We start from the raw sequence: 21,367 nt of genomic DNA, 5'->3' as shown, positions 1-21,367 counted from the left end.
AAATGCACTGAGGGAGACCACACATATGCTGAACACACACATGCAAAAGCCCACGCCCACACACACAAAGTACAGCCGTTACAGCTCTTGAACACAATGCCACACTGAATGTAGTACATAATAAATAAGAACACAGAAGGTTCTGGTTCACAAATCCCACTTCGACTGAAATTTGAAATGTTTTGCTTTATAAAAAGGGCCATAAGGGAGAGCCATTTTAGGAATGTGACTTCATTGTTATGGACTCGAAGGGGGTGGCATTTTGAACCAATTAAACATGTTGATTGATTATCAAAACTAATTGACAAATTATGCATATCTATACACTTTCGCTTGCTCAGACACACCCACCTGGACCCTCACTGTGTGGTCTCACTTGGACCCTCACTGTGTGGTCTCTCTCACCTGTATTGCTCCTATATTCTCCATCAGCTGGTCGGTGCTGGACGCCCCCAATAAGACGGAGCTCACCCCTTCGTTTCGTAGGCACCACGCTGTAGGGGACGGGTAAACAGCAATGACACCACCCCAATATACTACACAAGTCTTTCTCTCCCACATAACCCTGTCCCTCCCCACCAGTGCCTCAAACATACTAAACACATATAGACCTCCTAACACAAACATGCTAGACACATGTACTGTATAACACTGCCTCATACGTGTCACAAACACCTAATCATGTCTCTCCACAAAATATAACTCCTAGACATGCACCCCAGATACAACACCACACACAATAAACATAACCTACCCTTCCTGAACATACACACCCAGAACACAGCCCCACCTGTATTCACTAATCTTGATCTGGAGATGTGATATTGTCTAAAAGGATTAGTGTACTTCTGTACGGAGACCTTATGCCACTGTGTTCAAACACGGTGTGAGATTAGAACCTCCAGACACACTGGTGATGATGAGACAGAGTCCACTTCCAGGAACAGATCTAACCCACCAAATCTCAGGCTTTCCCCAGGATTTAACTTAAAAACCAAGGATCCTCAGGACAGGATGGGATGGGTGTAGTAGATTACATACAGTGGGGCAAAAAAGTATTTAGTCAGCAACCAATTGTGCAAGTTCTCCCATTTAAAAAGATGAGAGAGGCCTGTAATTTTCATCATAGGTACACTTCAACTATGACAGACAAAAATCCAGAAAATCACATTGTAGGATTTTTCATGAATTTATTTGCAAATTATGGTGGAAAATAAGTATTTTGTCACCTACAAACAAGCAAGATTTCTGGCTCTCACAGACCTGTAACTTCTTCTTTAAGAGGCTCCTCTGTCCTCCACTCATTACCTGTATTAATGGCACCTGTTTGAACTTGTTATCAGTATAAAATACACCTGTCCACAACCTCAAACAGTCACACTCCATTATGGCCAAGACCAAAGAGCTGTCAAAGGACACCAGAAACAAAATTGTAGACCTGCACCAGGCTGGGAAGACTAAATCTGCAATAGGTAAGCAGCTTGGTTTGAAGAAATAAACTGTGGGAGAAATTATTAGGAAATGGAAGACATACAAGACCACTGATAATCTCCCTCGATCTGGGGCTCCACACAAGATCTCACCCCATGGGGTCAAAATGATCACAAGAACGGTGAGCAAAAATCCCAGAACCACATGGGGGGACCTAGTGAATGACCTGCAGAGAGCTGGGACCAAAGTAACAAAGCCTACCATCAGTAACACACTACGCCGCCAGGGACTCAAATCCTGCAGTGCCAGACGTGTCCCCCTGCTTAAGCCAGTACATGTCCAGGCCCGTCTGAAGTTTGCTAGAGAGCATTTGGATGATCCAGAAGAAGATTGGGAGAATGTCATATGGTCAGATGAAACCAATATATAACTTTTTGGTAAAAACTCAACTCGTCGTGTTTGGAGGACAAAGAATGCTGAGTTGCATCCAAAGAACACCATACCTACTGTGAAGCATGGGGGTGGAAACATCATGCGTTGGGGCTGTTTTTCTGCAAAGGGACCAGGACGACTGATCCGTGTAAAGGAAAGAATGAATGGGGCCATGTATCGTGAGATTTTGTGTGAAAACCTCCTTCCATCAGCAAGGGCATTGAAGATGAAACGTGGCTGGGTCATTTCAGCATGACAATGATCCCAAACACACCGCCCGGGCAACGAAGGAGTGGCTTCGTAAGAAGCATTTCAAGGTCCTGGAGTGGCCTAGCCAGTCTCCAGATCTCAACCCCATAGAAAATCTTTGGAGGGAGTTGAAAGTCCGTGTTGCCCAGCAACAGCCCCAAAACATCACTGCTCTAGAGGAGATCTGCATGGAGGAATGGGCCAAAATACCAGCAACAGTGTGTGAAAACCTTGTGAAGACTTACAGAAAACGTTTGACCTCTGTCATTGCCAACAAAGGGTATATAACAAAGTATTGAGATAAACTTTTGTTATTGACCAAATACTTATTTTCCACCATAATTTGTAAATAAATTCATTAAAAATCCTACAATGTGATTTGCTGGATTTTTTTTTCTCATTTTGTCTGTCATAGTATACCTATGATGAAAATTACAGGCCTCTCTCATCTTTTTAAGTGGGAGAACTTGCACAATTGGTGGCTGACTAAATACTTTTTTGCCCCACTGTATATATGTCAAACAGATGACAGGGATTATTCACTCACCGGCCAAGGCTGCGTTTTTATGTTCTGGAACGTTCAATTCAACGAAAACAATTCAGTACTGAACGACCAGTTGAAAAACGAGGAGGGGTTGCGTTGTGGGTTGTCAGCATAGCCACTGCCCCCTTTAAATATGTCCCTCATTACTTCAAGCCACATCTCGCCACACCCACCAAACAGGAGAAATGTAACTCAAAGTCTGTTCAAGATCATACCAGAACGTTTTGGGGAAAGGTGTCGTTTAGTACAAACTGTTCCGCAATGTAGCAAACGCACCTTAGGCCAATGCCATCTATGACGTCACACAGCTACTTTAAACATACAACAGCCCTAAAGCTAGGCTATCAAGTGTGTAAAATAACAGGCTCTAGGTAACTAACGGATACATTTTTTTCCAATGTAGCGACTCTCGGGTGACATAGAATTGTGATCCCGGGACAGTCTCCCTCTCTCATCTGCCACACTTTAATAGCCCTCCACAGAGCTGGGAATCTGTCAACAGGCTCCTTCCCCCTCGCTCCAGTCGGCTCAGATTTATGTCTGCCATTCCATGTTACTGCTGACGTGGGGCATAGGGACACTTGCTCATCGTATATACACACACCAGTGCACGCGACAGTAAACTCACCAACAGAATCAGTAGCAAGTTTTTACCACTGGCTTGATAAGGCTGACTTGGGTTTAGGAAAAGAATCCTGGCTGCTCTAGCGTCTAAGAACTAGATTACCACAAACAGACATACAACATAATACAGACAAACATTCTCACACACAAACCAACAGTTGATAACCACCAGAGGGACGAGGAACGGACAGACAGACAGAGAGAGAGAGAGCGGCAGTGTGTGTCGGCGTACCGATGGCGAGCTGGGGCAGAGTGCAGCCCAGCCGCTCTGCGATTGCCTGCAGCTCTTTCAACTTCGCCTGCTGACGCCGGCCCTCTTCGCTCAAGATCTTGTCCTTCAACCACTGGTAGCCCTGTTGAAACAGCCTGCTCAAAAACACAGCCCTGCCCAACACTGAGGCACTGCACCACCTGTGTCGAGCAGGGCCTGCTTTTAAACACGTGACTCTGTTTGGTAGACCAGGGCCTGCTTTTAAACACGTGACTCTGTTTGGTAGACCAGGGCCTGCTTTTAAACACGTGACTCTGTTTGGTAGACCAGGGCCTGCTTTTAAACACGTGACTCTGTTTGGTAGACCAGGGTCTGGTTGTCAACACTCTTCTATTGTACAGCCCCCAGCAGGCAGAGAGAAGGAGGACCCTCTCTGGTTCATCTCTAATGTTTCACACACATACAGTGCAAACACACATTTGTTCCAGGATCTAAATAAATGTATAATTATTGTTGCGATTGTGTATAATTCCTTCTAAATATGAATGTACAGTCAACATATTTCAACAGGCTAAAAGCAACCTTGACAAAGGGATTTAATTTCCTGTGTAATAGCCTGTGTAATCCAATGACAAGATCAGGAACAAGCAACCCATCAGTGATTGGATCAGCCACCTACACTGTCGTTGATCAGGCGCCAACACCACAACATACGTATTAATGATCCGTATGCAAAGCTCTACTCAGGAGAACATTATCCACGTAGTTAGATGGAGAAATGGTTTCCTTAACTGTACAGGGTTAAAAGAGCATAGCAACCCTGCATACTTCTGCAACAACACAGGCACAGAGTAAGCCCTAGTTTCTGAATTGGTGATGCAGTATATGCATGTTGTTGTCATTTGATCTGTGTGTGTGCGTGTGTGAGTGTGCATGCACGTGCCTCTGTGTGTGTGTGTGTGTGCGCGTGTGAGTGTGTGTGTGTGTGTGCGCGTGTGAGTGAGTGAGTGTGCATGCACATGCCTCTGTGTGTGTGTGAAATGTGAGATAAGATGCTTGTGTTGACACCACCAAATAACTGCTGGTGGTAGAGTTGCTACAGAGCTGGTAAACAGAATGGATACACAGAGTTGGTACACAGAGTATGCCGTCACAAGGGACTCAAAAACAAACGCATCTAGGAGACATCAAGTTCTAGAACCTGAAAGACACAGAAAAAAGCCATTAAGACAGGAACCAGCCAGGATAAGAAGAGGGCTGAGGGAGAAGAGGGGTTGACATGAGACCAAAGGAGAAACAAAAGAGGTGAACAGGGGGGGCAGGAGAGGGGTGCGGGTAACGCTACCTTAAGAGAGGCGCGGGAGTAAGGTGGTACCCCACTGTCGTATTTCCCTGAGATGATCCCACAGGCCAGCGGTGACCATGTCATCGCCCCCACACCTGAAAACATGGGAACATTGGGTCAGCGCCGTCACCATCACCACTCAGTCCAAATATGCTGTTCCGTCTATACTAAGTCGTCCAAAAATAGGAGACAGGACAGCATCCGGTATTTACCAAGAAAAACACAAAATTGACAAAGAAACCTTTGGTAGAGGCAGCATACTTTTATCTACGCAATCATAGAATTACATATTAGAGTCGGAAGTTTACACACACCTTAGCCAAACACAATTAAACTCAGTTTCACAATTCCTGACATTTAATCCTAGCAAAAAGTCCCTGTCTTAGCTCAGTTAGGATCACCACTTTATTTTAAGAATGTGAAATGTCAGAATAATAGTAGAGAGTATGATTTATTTCAACTTTTATTTCTTTCATCACATTCCCAGTGGGTCAGAAATGTACATACACTCAATTAGTATTTGGTAGCATTGCCTTCAAATTGTTTAACTTAGGTCAAACGTTTCGGCTAGCCTTCCACAAGCTTCCCACAATAGTAACAATTTTGGCCCATTCCCCCTGACAGAGCTGGTGCAACTGATTCAGGTTTGTAGTCCTCCTTGCTTGCACAAGCTTTTTCAGTTCTGACCACACATTTTCTATGGGATTGAGGTCAAGGCTTTGTGATGCATGCTTGGGGTCATTGTCCATTTGGAAGACCCATTTGCGACCAAGCTTTAACTTCCTGACTGATGTCTTGAGATGATGCTTCAATATATCCACAATTTTCATTCCTCATGATGCCATCTATTTTGTGATGTGCACCAGTCCCTCGTGCAGCAAAGCACCCCCACAACATGATGCTGCCACCCACGTGCTTCACGTTTGGGATGATGTTCTTCGGCTTGCAAGCCTCCCCCTTTTCCCTCCAACTATAACAATGGTCATTATGGCCAAACAGTTCCATTTTTGTACGATCTTTGTCCCCAATTGCAGTTGCAAACCGTAGTCTGGCTTTCTTTATGGCGGTTTTGGAGCAGTGACTTCTTCCTTGCTGAGCGACCTTTCAGGTTATATATAGAACTCGTTATTTTTTATATATATCTTTTTAAATGTATCCGTTATTTTACCAGGTAAGTTGACTGAGATCACGTTCTCATTTGCAGCAACAACCTGGGGAATAGTTACAGGGGAGAGGAGGGGGATTAATGAGCCAATTGTAAACTGGGGATTATTAGGTGACCGTGATGATTTGAGGGCCAGATTGGGAATTTAGCCAGGACACCGGGGTTAACACCCCTACTCTTACGATAAGTGCCATGGGATCGTTAATGACCTCAGAGAGTCAGGACACCCGTTTAACGTCCCATCCGAAATACGGCGTCCCCATTCACTGCCCTGGGGCATTGGGATATTTTTTTAGACCAGAGGAAAGAGTGCCTCCTACTGGCCCTCCAACACCACTTCCAGCAGCATCTGGTCTCCCATCCAGGAACTGACCAGGACCAACTCTGCTTAGCTTCAGAAGCAAGCCAGCAGTGGTATGCAGGGTGATATGCCGCTGGCAGTTTTACTGTGGATGCTGATACTTTTGTACCGGTTTCCTCCAGCATCTTCACAAGGTCCTTTGCTGTTGTTCTGGAAATGATTTGCTCTTTTCGCACCAAAGTACGGTTCACTTCTATGGGACAGAAAGTCTCCTTCCTGAGTGGTATGATGGCTACGTGGTCCCATGGTGTTTATACTTGCGTACTATTGTTTGTACAGACGAACGTGGTACCTTCAGGGGTTTGGAAATTGCTCCCAAGGATGAACCAAACTTGTGGAGGTCTACAATTTTTTTTTCTGAGGTCTTGGCTGATTTGTGATACAGTGAATTATAAGTGAAATAATCTATCTGTCAACAAATGTTAGAAAAATTACTTGTGTCATGCACAAAGTAGATGTCCTTATGGACATGTCAAAACTATAGTTGTTAACAAGAAATTTGTGGAGTGGTTGAAAAACGAGTTTTAATGACTCCAACCTAAGTGTATGTAAGCTTCCGATAACTGTATAATAATGATACTATCTATACTGAACAGAAATATAAACGCAACATGAAACAATTTCAAGTTACAGTTGGTATAAGAGTTACAGTTCGTATAAGAGTTACAGTTCGTATAAGAGTTACAGTTCGTATAAGAGTTACAGTTCGTATAAGGAAATCAGTCAAATTAAATTCATTAGGCCCTAATCTATGGATTTCCCATGACTGAGTAGGGGTGCAGCCATGGGTGGGCCTGGGATGGCATAGGCCCACATGTGGAACGTACCGCCAAATTCAGCCAAATTCTATAAAACAACGTTGTAGGCACCTTATGGTAGAGAAATGATCATGCAATTCTCTGGCAACAGCTCTGGTGGACATTCCTGCAGTCAGGAATTGCACACTGCCTCACAACTTGAAACATCTGTGGCATTGTGTTGTGTGACAAAACTGCACATTTTAAAGTGGCCTTTTATTGTCCCCAGCACGAGGTGCACCCATGCAATGATCATGCTGTTTAATCAGCTTCTTCATATACCACACCTGTCATGTGGATGTATCATCTTGGCAAAGGAGAATTGCTCACTAACAGGGCTGGAAACAAATTTGTGCACAACGTTTTAGAGAAATAAGCTTTTTGTGCATTTGAACAATTTCAGGTATTTTTTATTTCAGCTCATGAAACATGGGACCAACACTTTATATGTTGTGTTTATATTTTTGTTCGTAATCATTTAAAAAGGCAGACTCAGCTAAATGACATTTGCTACGAGCAGCACCGCAGATATTGTGATGAGCAAGATGCAAGACAAAGTCACACACAGTATCTGCGCATGTGCAGGAGCTTTTTTAACTTTGCGTTTTAAGGCTCCTAGTTGTTGCAGAAATTGACCCACTATGCTGTTTACTTTGTTCATCTACGTCATATTGCTGAGTCTACCTTTAATAGCTATCTCAGTGTCCAGACCAGCTCCACTCACCTATCTTATGGAAGAGCTCTGGCAGCTGCACCTCCACCTTCTCCCTCTGGAACATGTGATACTCTGCCTGCTCACAGATGGGAGGGATCTGGTTGAACTGCCGTGCCACAGAGTACGCCTCCTACAGGACACACAGGGAACAGCAGCGGTTAGCCTGAAGAGTACTATACAGTAGGCACTGGCTAATCAAAGCATGAACAATTTCAGGGATATTTTATTTCAGCTCAAGGAACATGAGACCAACACTTTACATGTTGGTCCCATGGTTGTGACGCCAATCAATCAATATTATGGAAGTCATGATCAGAATATGTCACAGTCAGTGAGAGGATGTTATAGTGATGTCATGTCATTGCCGGTGCTGAGACTGGGTCTGGGCAGAATGATGACCGGAAGGAGAGGAGGCTGTTTGTGTGTGTTTGTCTCACCATGATCTCCATGGGGCTCCAGCGGGATGTGCCCCAGTACATGGCCATGCCCTGGTTGATCACGTGGGTCATCGCCCGCACCGTCTCTGTCAATCAAAAATAAAACAATACACACGCACACACTACAATGAGCAGAGAGACAAATGCTGTGTAGCAAACTGTTCTGATCCAAAGTAGAGCAAGTCAGTCAGACATGAGCAAGTGATTTACAGTTTGCCCGATGGCCATGTTTGAGCTTGTGTGCAACAAAAACAGAAAGCGCAAACACAATGAGGATGAGAGAGAAAGAGAGAGAGTAAAAGAGTGATTAGGAGAGCCTGTAACATTAACACAGCGGCAGCACCACTCTCTCCCTCTCTCTGTTCTGTCCTCAGGCTAGTGACAGAGAGGTGCACCAGATGGCCAAAGTACTTCTTCAGGTACAGGTTCAAACCTTTCCCTGTGAACTACTGCAGTTTATCAACTGTTGAACTCCTAAAAGGGCAGATGGGTAAAACATAAGAAATGGATAAATCCAAAGCTCATGCATTCTTTTTTTTTTTACATACCAGCTATCCCTGGTTCAAGAGAGGCAGAAATAGAATGACAGGAGTAATGTTAGGTACAACAACAGCGGAGATGGTCTGTGTCAGGGCAGAGTAACAGTAACAGGGACAGTCTGAGGGTGTTGTAACCTTCCTACTGTAGCATGGCCCATAGAGGACAGATGAATACTGTATGACAACGGGAGAACACACAGAGTACTCTGTCATTTAAAGCTCTTCTGCAGACTTGTCTCCAACATTCTATAGGATCGTGCAGTTCCGGTTTTAAAACGATGTGTTGTAAAACAACACATTTCACTGCACCTATCCGGTGTACAGCATGTGACAATAAAACATATATTATTATTATTTTTTTTAAATTGTGTTATTTTTTGCTCCAGCAGTTTTCACTCATATTTAACATTCCCCAGGGCATTGGGAAGCAAGACAGTAGGGAAGGATGGGGTGAAATGAGGACATAGTTTCATGCACTACACAGAAACAGTGAGTTAGAATGGACATAGGCATGTCAGAGAAGCTCATGGGATGGAGAGAACCCAGCAGGAGAATAGAGAAGAGGCAGACAGCAGAAGCCAGTGATAGAGGCAGACCAAGATGTTCCTCCTTACCTTCCATGGGAGTGTTGGGGTCCGGTCTGTTTGCAAACACCACGTCCACATACTCTAGCTGCAGTCTCTCCAGTGAGGCCTTTAAACCTACAACGACATGCATCACAGCCACAGTTACACACACTATTATTGTTCAGGGACATGGTTGCAGTCATATCTTATTGAGTGTACTATTGCGAGTACAGCCCAACTGATGTTTTTTTGGGTCTGATGCCAATTAACATTTTTGGGGGGACAAAACCTAACAATAGCCAATCAAAAGAGCAATTGTCAAAGAAATATGCCTTAAATGTTGCTTTATTACATTGTGACATGAATGGCATCGTCAGAATGGCTGCAAGTGTTCAGATAAACATGACATTCCCTTTTGCTCCCCCTGGGCTCTAATTGTGAGGTAGTGCTCAATATTGCAGGTAGAATTTTAAAATAATGTGATTCTAATAAGGTGTTATTTTTCAGAGAAAAGAGGAACTAGGATCTTTCTCAGCAAGACTCCTAACCCCCAAGAGAGTCCACAATTATCAAATTGGAGTCTCTTCTCCCTGGAGCAAAATGACTAATCAGGATGTTGTCTGATGCATTGTCAGCATTTAATTTCTCATTCTGCCCTTGCTCTGCGTGATCAAGGACAGGATGAGCTTACCTTCTATAATGTGTTTTCGGGACAACCCTCTTTCAGTCTCTGCTCTATGGATCAAAAACATATTCCAGAATCAGTTGAATTACAGCAGAGCCACAGCAAGGCTTTATTTTCTTTTCATCATATCATTCAGTCCATCACAGTAACATCCCAATATATACATTTCAGCTGGACTAAAAGCCCATTATAAACTGGGTGGATAGAGCCCTAAATGCTGATTGGCCGACAGCTGTGATATATCAGACCGTATATCACGGGTATGACAAACCATGTATTTTTACTGCTCTAATTACTTTGGTAACTCGGGCCGTCGGGCCTTATTGCTTGATAATAACATCAGCATGGACTACACATAATCACATTAACCAGAGGGCCACTGGGAGGGAGGAATTCTCTGCATGGCATTACATATATACTCTATGACAGTGCCAATCACTCACAGCCCCAGACACATTACAAAGAGCAGCATATTTCTCATTCAGACACACAACCAGAGAAGAGACAACATACTTTCCACCCCAGAAGATCTTTGTTGTGATCACCAGACTGGAACGTCTACATGAGAAGGGGGAGAAAACCCATTACATGTGAGACCACACAGAACATATATAGACAATGAAGCACAGAGAGAGTGTTCCAAGGTTCTCTGGTTGACATCACAGCGAGGGTGTTCCAAGGTTCTCTGGTTGACATTACAGAGAGGGTGTTCCAAGGTTCTCTGGTTGACATTACAGAGAGGGTGTTCCAAGGTTCTCTGGTTGACATCACAGCGAGGGTGTTCCAAGGTTCTCTGGTTGACATTACAGAGAGGATGTTCCAAGGTTCTCTGGTTGACATTACAGCGAGGGTGTTCCAAGGTTCTCTGGTTGACATCACAGCGAGGGTGTTCCAAGGTTCTCTGGTTGACATCACAGCGAGGGTGTTCCAAGGTTCTCTGGTTGACATCACAGCGAGGGTTTTCCAAGGTTCTCTGGTTGACATTACAGAGAGGGTGTTCCAAGGTTCTCTGGTTGACATTACAGAGAGGGTGTTCCAAGGTTCTCTGGTTGACATCACAGCGAGGGTGTTCCAGGGTTCTCTGGTTGACATCACAGCGAGGGTGTTCCAAGGTTCTCTGGTTGACATCACAGCGAGGGTGTTCCAAGGTTCTCTGGTTGACATCACAACATCACTGTCAAACCAGTAGAGTACAGTACAGCGTGCACACACACACGGGTTGATGAGGTAAAAGAGTGGGTAAAGGAGACACTTTCATTCCATTATTCAGTCGCTTTGAGGGACACAAGAGCAGGAGCACGGCCATGGCTCTGCTGCCTGCCTGCCTGATCTTTTATCTCTCTCTGCCTGCCTGACTGATCTTTTATCTCTCTCTTTGCCTGCCTGCCTGATCTTTTATCTCTCGCTGCCTGCCTGCCGGTGCACAGTGGAGTACACCACACTGCTCACTTCCCTTCCAATAAGGTAGAGCGGTTATCAGGAGAGGGAGAGTGACGGCGCAGAAATGAAACATGGCTCATTATGAGAGTAACCTCCGTACGAACATACCTCCATCCTTTCTTCTTTATGACGTTCCCCAGCACAACCTCAGCCCTGAGAGAGAGAGGGAGAGAGATCAGATAATGGGCATGGTCAACTAACAACTACACATACCATGATGCAAAAGAAAACAGATCAGCCCTTGAAAAAGAAGATATCACAAAGTGTGGTGGTAACTCTTACAACCCTCACCAGTGTCTCTATAGACTTATAACAAAGCCCTCCTGCAGTGTGTGGAGTTAAACTCAGTGAACTGGCTGGGATGGCTAGTGTGTAACAGGCTCCATGTCAATCAGTCATTAGCAGCAGTGGGGGTGCCAATTAGGCCCAACGTGGCCTCCATTAGGGCTGGGATGACTCCTGTCACTGCGAGGGAGGAAGGGAGCGCCGGTCTACAAGGCTAACAAATTCCATGTTTTCCTATAATGTGAATTCTGTGTACGGCAAGCACAAAGTGGCTGAACTCCCCCTCTCTGTACCCCCTTTTCCCTCTCTCTGCTTCTCTTTCCCTTATCCCTCTCTCCCCCTCCCCATCAGATCTCTCTCTGCCTGTGTGCGCAGCCTGCTGGTTTGAGCAGAGGGAGCGGAGAGGGAGGGTAATTTCTGGAAGGCTAATGCCAATGTTCCCTCTAAGCTGTGCGCACGCTCAGTAGCACTGAGACTGCCATGCTGCTCCCTGGGTCTGCCGTGCAAAAATATCAGCCCACAGAGAGAAGAACGAGATTGAACTTCACTCAACTTTCTAGAGCAGGCCTCCCTAGTGGCTCAGTGGTCTAAGGCACTGCATCACAGTGCTAGTTGTGCCACTAGAGATTCTGGGTTTGAGTCCAGGCTCTTTCTCAGCCGGCCGTGACCAGAAGACCCATGGGGTGGTGCACAATTGGCCCAGCGTCGTCCGGGTTAAGAGAGGGTTTGGCCAGCAGGGATGTCTTTGTCCCATCTCGCACTAGCGACTCCTGTGGCGCAGTACAGTCGCCAGGTGCACGGTGTTTCCTCCGACACATTGGTGTGGCTGGCTTCTGGGTTAAGTGGGCATTGTGTCAAGAAGCAGTGTGGCTTGGTTGGGTTGTGTTTCGGAGGACGCACGGCTATGGACCTTCGCCTCTCCCAAGACTGTACAGGATTTTGCAGTGATGAGACAAGACTAACTACCAAATGGATACCACAAAATTGGGGAGAACGGGGTAACGGGGTAAAAAAAGGATATACATAAAAATACATTATAGAGCAGTGGTCACCAACAGGACAATCACGATCGACTGGTCGATGTCCAAGTCATTCCTAGTCGATCGCCAAACATTTCTGTAAAAAACCCAACGACATAGCCTTGTGTTCCTACTTTAAAGAAATTATTATTATTCGTCTTAGGCTGTTGGCTGTAGGTGCACCCGATTCAGCTGCCCTGCGTGCTGGGTAGGCCATCTGTTGCCATTTTCAACTATTTCATGTGTCTGAAGGTCCCGGCGGGCCCAGAGAGCAAATCAAGTGCACTATAGCCCTACCGCTGGCCAATCAGATGGCTCAGATGACCGTTTCTGCAGTAACGTAGCAGGCATAAAAGAAAGCTACAGAAAAGTTGAGTTCAAAATGTTTAAAACCATGATTAGAGAGAGAAACGGTCAACTTTATGACTGAGTTCATGTTTAAGATCTTACTCAGCACTGTCAACACTTTGTATTCAACACTTTTACAAGCCATAAAATGCAAGTTCTTCCTATTTCTACTCAGAGCTACAACAAGCAGTGCAGCAGTAATGAATGAGTAGGAAAGTGTATCTATAGGCTTGAGTTGTTATAATTAGCGGCTTGGGTCTTTTTTAATGTCGAGGAATATTTAACTTTCTCTGTTCATAGGAGTAACATGAATTTGTGCACGATGCGGTGTAACTTGAGTTTCGCCATCATCTGGAAGACTGTGTCACTTTTTGGTCAATGTCAGTGGAGGAAAGGGAGAGTGGAGGGATGTTGAGATGCGGACCCTCAGTCTAATGCTCTTTCCCACATCTGAGACTGACCATCAGATGCAGGCACAAGAAGCTCCCCCCAAAAAAGTATGTAAATGTATGCTCACTCAGCTGTGCTTCACAAGAAATACAACAACGGATCTATTACCGGTGTGATCATAAATATATATTTTTAAATGGCCTGAACAACAATGCATTGACAGGGCAATTCAAGCAAAGCCAATATGCTGCGATAATGTACAGTAGGCCTAAAGTTTACTGCACAAACTTTATTGCTACAGTACTGTTTTTAATTGGTTAATGGTCCTTAGGCTTATGTTTTTTAAGTCATGTTAAAAAAAATCTGAGTGGTAGATCTCAGCTTGAATTTTGAATCAAAGTGATCTTGACTCAGAAAAGGTTGGTGACCACTGTTCTAGAGTTTGCCTTTACTGTGGCAATTGTGATCGAATCAACACGATATTAGCCACTTTCAAAGCAACATACAGAAACAAAACAAACGACACAAGAGATTTTGTTGTCGGCAGAATGCATCGGAGTAGGATTCTTTTGCATTGACATGCACTACTCAGCTCGTACTCTACATAGACCGGTGCAGCATAAACAATCAGAGCTGCAGTAGGCTTATATCTGTGCCATTTACTTTGAACTGGACTGTGTTTACTGCATGAGCAGTCGTGAGTAGATGCTCTTGTTCTGAGATCAAAGCCAGAGCTGCATTTAACCACGTGTGCACATTTTGTTCATATCCTTTGCTAGTTAGTGAGTTATTATCCCAGTTATAGCTCATTTGTAGTCAGCAATAAGGGAGTGATTACTTCCTACAAGAGCACAAAACATGTACATTTCTAGATATTTTTGAAAAGCGAGTCAGGTAAAGGGGTAGTGCTGTATTTTGAGATGGGCTTGAATAAGCCAAGTAGCCAATAGGCAGAGGGGAGCATAATCTGTCTGATTCTCTGTAATAATGGTATGGGAATAATAATGCATTTTATTTTGTGAAGTGATTTCTTGCAAACACCACAAGATTTCCAGTCACCTCCTTGTCTGAAGGAAAAGTGGATAAACAGGTTAATGTCCAGCCCTGCATGCTTTCCCCCCCCAAAAGTCTCATGGAATGTAGACCTACATTTAACACCACATATTGGCTGCTACTGTAGGCTGAATGATGGAACAGATATGTCCATGTTAAAATGTTATGGGATGCATTTTCTCCATTGTTGTTGATGGTAGGCCACTCTGGTAGGCCTACATTAGGATCAAATAGCCACAGTAGCCTACTTGGCCACTGTTAAAACTAACATAAAGCAGGTACAGCCTCAGTGATCACAGTAAATGCACTAGAAGTTGCACAGAATTTAGCAGACTTGAAATTAGCTCAGTGCTGATTTTTTTTTGAGGGAACATTGGTGTAAAGAAGTGTATTGTCAAACCTAAATGGGTCTACACCTACACTACAGTGTGTTTGTAAGCGTGTGTTGGTCAATATGCTAGCTGTCAGTCGATGTACTGTACAGTGTTTGCCTGTCAATATGTTTCAGTGACTTGGTCATAGTGCCAGGGAACAAACACACACGTACTAACCCACAGAACCAGGCCCTTAGCTGTAGCGGGGCTGCAGTTGGGAGCCTCTCTCCCGCTCTCTATCCACTCTACAAAACCAAAATGTTGACTTTGTGGCAAAATCAACAGTGAGGCCACTAACACATAATTATACCCATATCTAGACTCAGTCCACTTTACTGTTTGACTGACGAGGTCCTCATATTACTAGAGCTGGTGCTTCACAGAGACCGTGTGAAACGTGGTAGATATGTGCCTCTCTGTCTGCATTGATGTCCCTCTCTTCTGGTGTGTGTGCTGCACCTCGTGTAAAGCCTCTCAGTGCTGCAGTTTGCAGTAGGCTATAGGCTGTCAGGATTAGCACCCAAAGAAGACATTCAGGGTTCTGACAGACTGTCAGGTCCATTTGCATGGCACACAGATCTGTCACTCTGTTGATCTCCCAGTTCTAATGTCACCATTGTGTGGAATGATGATGGTAAAGGTCAACTTTATTTCCCTTGTCCTTCAAGTCTGCCACCACTACCTTATGTTGCAGTTTGCTATGTCGTCTCCTTTCCAAAGCTCAGCTACAGAAGCCACATGTAGGTAAATATTCAAAATAGTGCTGAGTGATTAGCGCTTTTTGAGATTGGGTCTGTTTCGGATAGATTATTAAAAAGTATTCACAATTTTCAATTTTGGTTTCGGTAAAAAACAACAACATGAAATGCACTATGCATTATGTGGGTTGAACGCTGTAATAACACAGAATAAAACAATGAATAAAAGTCTTATGATGGCAGTGACTGCCCATTACTGCTTATCACTTATTAACCATTATTTATTCACATTACTACTTAATACAATATGTCAGTTGTTGTGTGTATTACATTTGTTTCATTTGATGACTATTACTTCATTCCAAGTCACCATCTCATCTCTATAGAGCTACTGCCTATGGTGTCTGACAAAATACACTATTTTAGTAGTTCTTCAAAGTAAATAAGGCATACATTTATAACTGCTGAATACCAACTATCAATAACTTAGATAAAAGTATGTAAATGTATGCTCACTCAGCTGTGCTTCACAAGTAATACAACAACGGATCTATTACCGGTGTGATCATAAATATATATTTTTAAATGGCCTGAACAACAATGCATTGACAGGGCAATTCAAGCAAAGCCAATATGCTGCGATAACGTACAGTAGGCCTAAAGTTTACTGCACAAACTTTATTGCTACAGTACTGTTTTTAATTGGTTAATGGTCCTTAGGCTTGTGTTTTTTAAGTCAAGTTAAAAAAAAAATCCTTGCGAAGCAACTGCTCTCTATGTATCCCTATTGATTGCGCATTCTTCTGTTTCTTATGTAGCAGGAGTCAAAGAAACACAGAACGGATAAGTAGGCGCGCAATAGATGATGGTAGTTAATTATCACATTTTCTGCGCTAAACTATGTAGAACACTGGCCTGCTGGAAACTACAACTCCCAAATACAGTTCGGGTGCGATCTGATTTATCTGTAGAGAAACTGCAGCGCAATGTGCGCATTGAGCTAAAAACAAACAAACAATGGAATTAAAATAATTGATCCGACGTTGGTCAATGAACAAAAAATAGCCGACATTTCAATTGAACACTCAGCACTAATTCAAAATGATAAAGCCATCAACCATTTGTTATTTTATTTCTTCAGTCTTTTACACAATATTAACACCTTGGGAAATATGCCTGACCATATCGCCACAATGAGAGACCAGTATTTCCTTGGGGAGGATTTAGAGAAGAGTTAGAGTCTGTTAATCTGAGGTACTGTTGGAAAGGAGTTCATCCTTCCTCACAACAAAGATCCATTAATCCAGGATGGTGTATACAACTGTCTGAGGAGATGTTATGAAGCCCTACAAAGGTTAGAGTTGGCAAAATATCACTGTTTGGGTTCTACTGGTATTCAAGCCATCATGAATGATCGACCCTTGACCTCTCATCAAAAATACCACCAGAACTCAGTATGATGAATGTTATAAATTAGGTGTTTCTCCCCCCAGGTCTGGAGCTCAAGGCTACAGAGCAATGAATCACTCATGTTTATGTAAACTGTTTTGCAGGCTTGTCCAAGGCACGTGTGGATAAAATGGTAAGGCCTTGTATTTGCAAACATGCCTGCCAACTACCTACGCGGGAGGCCGCAGAGGCGCACAGACTCATGGTAAGTGCATCAGTGAGCATTCCATCTGAGCCTCTGGGCCTCAGACCCACCAAACCAGAGGTTTAATCAAATTGAATGAGTTCTCTAAAGATGTGTGATGGCCTGGGAGACTCCCTCAACGTGCTGTCGGCTAAATCATCACGACCACACTGGAAGGACTGGAGACCAGCACCAGCTTCATTGGTACTACATGTGAGTCTACACCATATCATTTAGATGAGTCCCCCATCTCATTAATTAACACACTCATACATTCATTGCCACCTGTTAGGTCAGCGCTCATTCAAACACACTACAGTACATGTGTTAGCCTATGCTTTGTTTGGCTATGTGGCTTTGTGTGGTATGATCCTGTGATTCAGCAGTCATTGATATCTAAGTGATGTCTGCATGAAGATGTGATGTGGACAGTCTGGATGATACTCACTTCCCTGCAGCGTAGACCTCTGCTGTGTCAAACAGATTGATGCCGTTCTCGTAGGCCAGACACAACAGCTGCTCTGCCATCTGTTGGCCGGAGAGTGGAGCGAGGGAGAGGAAAGAAAGAGGAAGGGAGGTGGTCGAGAGATCACTGATCGGCGCTTAAGTGTTTTCAACTATTAAAACCCGGTCTGCATGGGGTTGTAACCTTCCGTGCTATGGCACGCGTGTTGCTTCTCTGGCTCTCTATGTGTCAATATGTTTAGAGTGTAAGCAGTGGACTGCAGAAGCATGTAGATAGTTGTGAAATTGGAGTGTTGACTGACTGATAGAAAAAACACAATCCATCTGCTCTCACCTCATCCGTTATCTGCCCTCCGAACGTCACCCATGTTCCTACAGAGAGACGACAGGGAGACTGTGTTAGTAGTCTATCAGACTAGAGATACATAGAGAGAGCAGTGTTGAAGAGGCAGTGATGCCACACACTGACTACTGTAGCTTTTTAATTATAGTTGGAAGAGATTAGGCTTTGGCAGATTTTGCCATAACAGTGTTAGTCAACAGATGGAGGTCTCAGCTTGCATTTCTGGCATATCTTCACTCTCCAAGATATCTGCTAGGAAAATTATTTGGTGTGAAATAAATTCCCTCTGTGGTTCACTTTGTGTATTTCTAGTGAAAACAACAGCAGTCTGGGTCACCTCTAACACATTTTTGTCTCCTAGCCCCTCCGCCACCCCCCCTCACACTCACCTAGTCCAAGGCAGGACACCCTCAGGCCAGACTTCCCAAGGTTTCTGTCAGAATACAGAGAAAACATTATCCTTAATATGGTGTTGATACTTGCGCTGTGCTTTTTAGTGCTGTAGGTTTTTTATATAGTCAAGCTTTGTTTAAAGTAGTTCCATGCTTCATGACAATTAATGTATCTGTGTCTCCACTGACACAGACTACTGGGAGGATGCAACAACTATGGCAGTTGACAACCATGACAGCTCACAAAAAAACATTTTGTCTCTCTGTACTCTGGATGCAGATGGAGGGGAGCAGGCTCACAGATGCCCACCAGGAACACGGATGCTGACAGTAGGATTATGTGACTTTGTGTGTGCATGTGCCTGGCCATGTGTGATTCCACAGGAGGGCTGACAAAAGAAGTGTGTGTTAATCTGGCCCAGCATGACATCCTGTGGAATATCTCAGTTCACACCAGGAAGTCTAGGGCCACGCCTCAATCCCCTATAGCCAATCACAAGCTTCGACTCCAGCTCAAACCCCTATAGCAAATCCCAGTCCCTAGAAAAATCGCAGCTCAGACACAGACTCCACTGCTGACAGACATACACAGGTTTGGTTAAGTTCTCTTTTACCTTTCAGTCTAAAAAGTCACAGGTAAAAGAAATAATACACTGGGAAAACCTGCAGTAGGTAACAGGCTTATTCTAGTGTTAGAAATTCAGGGGCACAAAAAGCATATTTCTTTTCTCCATCAACATTTCAAGCACATTCAATTATTAATTTGGGCAGTATTCAAAAGATCGAAAGCCTCAAGGTTGCATAGCTTTCTGTGCGGTGCATTTAACAGGCTAATATAATTTCACCAGGGCAGCTTTGTCATGGCCAATAACTTAAAAAACATTGTCAAGGCAACACAGAACAGCGAACCACAGAGGACGATTTGAGGCGGCGCTAGGCTACAACCTTAAATGCTGCACTTGTCATAACATTTACATTTAAGTCATTTAGCAGACGCTCTTATCCAGAGCGACTTACAAATTGGTGCGTTCACCTTATGACATCCAGTGGATCAGCCACTTTACAATAGTGCATCTAAATCTTTTAAGGGGGGTGAGAAGGATTACTTTATCCTATCCTAGGTATTCCTTAAAGAGGTGGGGTTTCAGGTGTCTCCGGAAGGTGGTGATTGACTCCGCTGTCCTGGCGTCGTGAGGGAGTTTGTTCCACCATTGGGGGGCCAGAGCAGCGAACAGTTTTGACTGGGCTGAGCGGGAACTGTACTTCCTCAGTGGTAGGGAGGCGAGCAGGCCAGAGGTGGATGAACGCAGTGCCCTTGTTTGGGTGTAGGGCCTGATCAGAGCCTGGAGGTACTGAGGTGCCGTTCCCCTCACAGCTCCGTAGGCAAGCACCATGGTCTTGTAGCGGATGCGAGCTTCAACTGGAAGCCAGTGGAGAGAGCGGAGGAGCGGGGTGACGTGAGAGAACTTGGGAAGGTTGAACACCAGACGGGCTGCGGCGTTCTGGATGAGTTGTAGGGGTTTAATGGCACAGGCAGGGAGCCCAGCCAACAGTGAGTTGCAGTAATCCAGACGGGAGATGACAAGTGCCTGGATTAGGACCTGCGCCGCTTCCTGTGTGAGGCAGGGTCGTACTCTGCGGATGTTGTAGAGCATGAACCTACAGGAACGGGCCACCGCCTTGATGTTATTTGAGAACGACAGGGTGTTGTCCAGGATCACGCCAAGGTTCTTCGCGCTCTGGGAGGAGGACACAATGGAGTTGTCAACCGTGATGGCGAGATCATGGAACGGGCAGTCCTTCCCGGGAGGAAGAGCAGCTCCGTCTTGCCGAGGTTCAGCTTGAGGTGGTGATCCGTCATCCACACTGATATGTCTGCCAGACATGCAGAGATGCGATTCGCCACCTGGTCATCAGAAGGGGGAAAGGAGAAGATTAATTGTGTGTCGTCTGCATAGCAATGATAGGAGAGACCATGTGAGGTTATGACAGAGCCAAGTGACTTGGTGTATAGCGAGAATAGGAGAGGGCCTAGAACAGAGCCCTGGGGGACGCCAGTGGTGAGAGCGCGTGGTGAGGAGACAGATTCTCGCCACGCCACCTGGTAGGAGCGACCTGTCAGGTAGGACGCAATCCAAGCGTGGGCCGCGCCGGAGATGCCCAACTCGGAGAGGGTGGAGAGGAGGATCTGATGGTTCACAGTATCGAAGGCAGCCGATAGGTCTAGAAGGATGAGAGCAGGTACATCACAGAAATAAGTAGAACCATTTCATGTATTTCTATGGGTTACACAATGTACCTTGTTCCTTCCTTCCTAAGCTCTCAATACGAAGAATCCAATCCAAATAGGAGATCCTTAAAGCCGGTGACCTTATCTCAAAACACAATGAACCATACCAACTAAAAACCGTGAGTAGAGAACCTCGAGTTGCCTTCTGCTGGAGGTAAGTAAGATGTGTGGGATATGGAATGATGTAATGGCTGTTGTGGGAGGAAGAGTGTGTAGGTATATGTGGGGGGTCTGTCTAATTTTGTAGGAGTATGATTGTGTGCATGTGGTTATTATTGGAATATACATTTTCGCACTTACTGTGTTTATGTATGAGAGTGTAGCCATGGCTGTGTGTGTGTGTGTGTGTGTGTGTGTAGGATTATGAGTGTGTGGGTGTCTTGTGAAGCCATGGAGGTTTTCTACATTGCTGTGGTGACTAAGAACAAAACAGTCCATTTATGTTGCTCTGAAAAAGCAAGGGGATCCAAAAAGCCCACTTTACATGCGGACTGAGATTCAAAATAAACCAGCACCATTAACAAGCATATGCACTT

The 21,367-nt window shown here is 44.6% G+C and overlaps 1 protein-coding gene across 8 annotated transcripts in view; it reads right to left on the bottom strand.

The window, feature by feature from the left end:
* kcnab2a (potassium voltage-gated channel subfamily A regulatory beta subunit 2a) overlaps nt 1-21,367 on the bottom strand; it is a 134,920-nt gene that overhangs the window by 4,255 nt on the left and 109,298 nt on the right. For all 8 annotated transcript variants that reach the window (XM_065001875.1, XM_065001873.1, XM_065001878.1 and 5 more), the window contains 12 exons: nt 18,539-18,582; nt 18,141-18,178; nt 17,790-17,869; nt 11,650-11,694; nt 10,615-10,659; nt 10,108-10,151; nt 9,465-9,551; nt 8,312-8,397; nt 7,884-8,004; nt 4,837-4,931; nt 3,513-3,633; nt 406-494 (listed from right to left, as the gene is read on the bottom strand). In XM_065001875.1, coding sequence (XP_064857947.1) covers nt 406-494; nt 3,513-3,633; nt 4,837-4,931; nt 7,884-8,004; nt 8,312-8,397; nt 9,465-9,551; nt 10,108-10,151; nt 10,615-10,659; nt 11,650-11,694; nt 17,790-17,869; nt 18,141-18,178; nt 18,539-18,582 — 895 coding nt within the window. The remainder of the gene's footprint in view (nt 1-405; nt 495-3,512; nt 3,634-4,836; nt 4,932-7,883; nt 8,005-8,311; nt 8,398-9,464; nt 9,552-10,107; nt 10,152-10,614; nt 10,660-11,649; nt 11,695-17,789; nt 17,870-18,140; nt 18,179-18,538; nt 18,583-21,367) is intronic.

Source organism: Oncorhynchus nerka, linkage group LG15 (assembly GCF_034236695.1).
Source record: "Oncorhynchus nerka isolate Pitt River linkage group LG15, Oner_Uvic_2.0, whole genome shotgun sequence".
Classification (NCBI taxonomy): domain Eukaryota; kingdom Metazoa; phylum Chordata; class Actinopteri; order Salmoniformes; family Salmonidae; genus Oncorhynchus; species Oncorhynchus nerka.
This window is presented reverse-complemented; position numbering and strand designations above follow the sequence as displayed.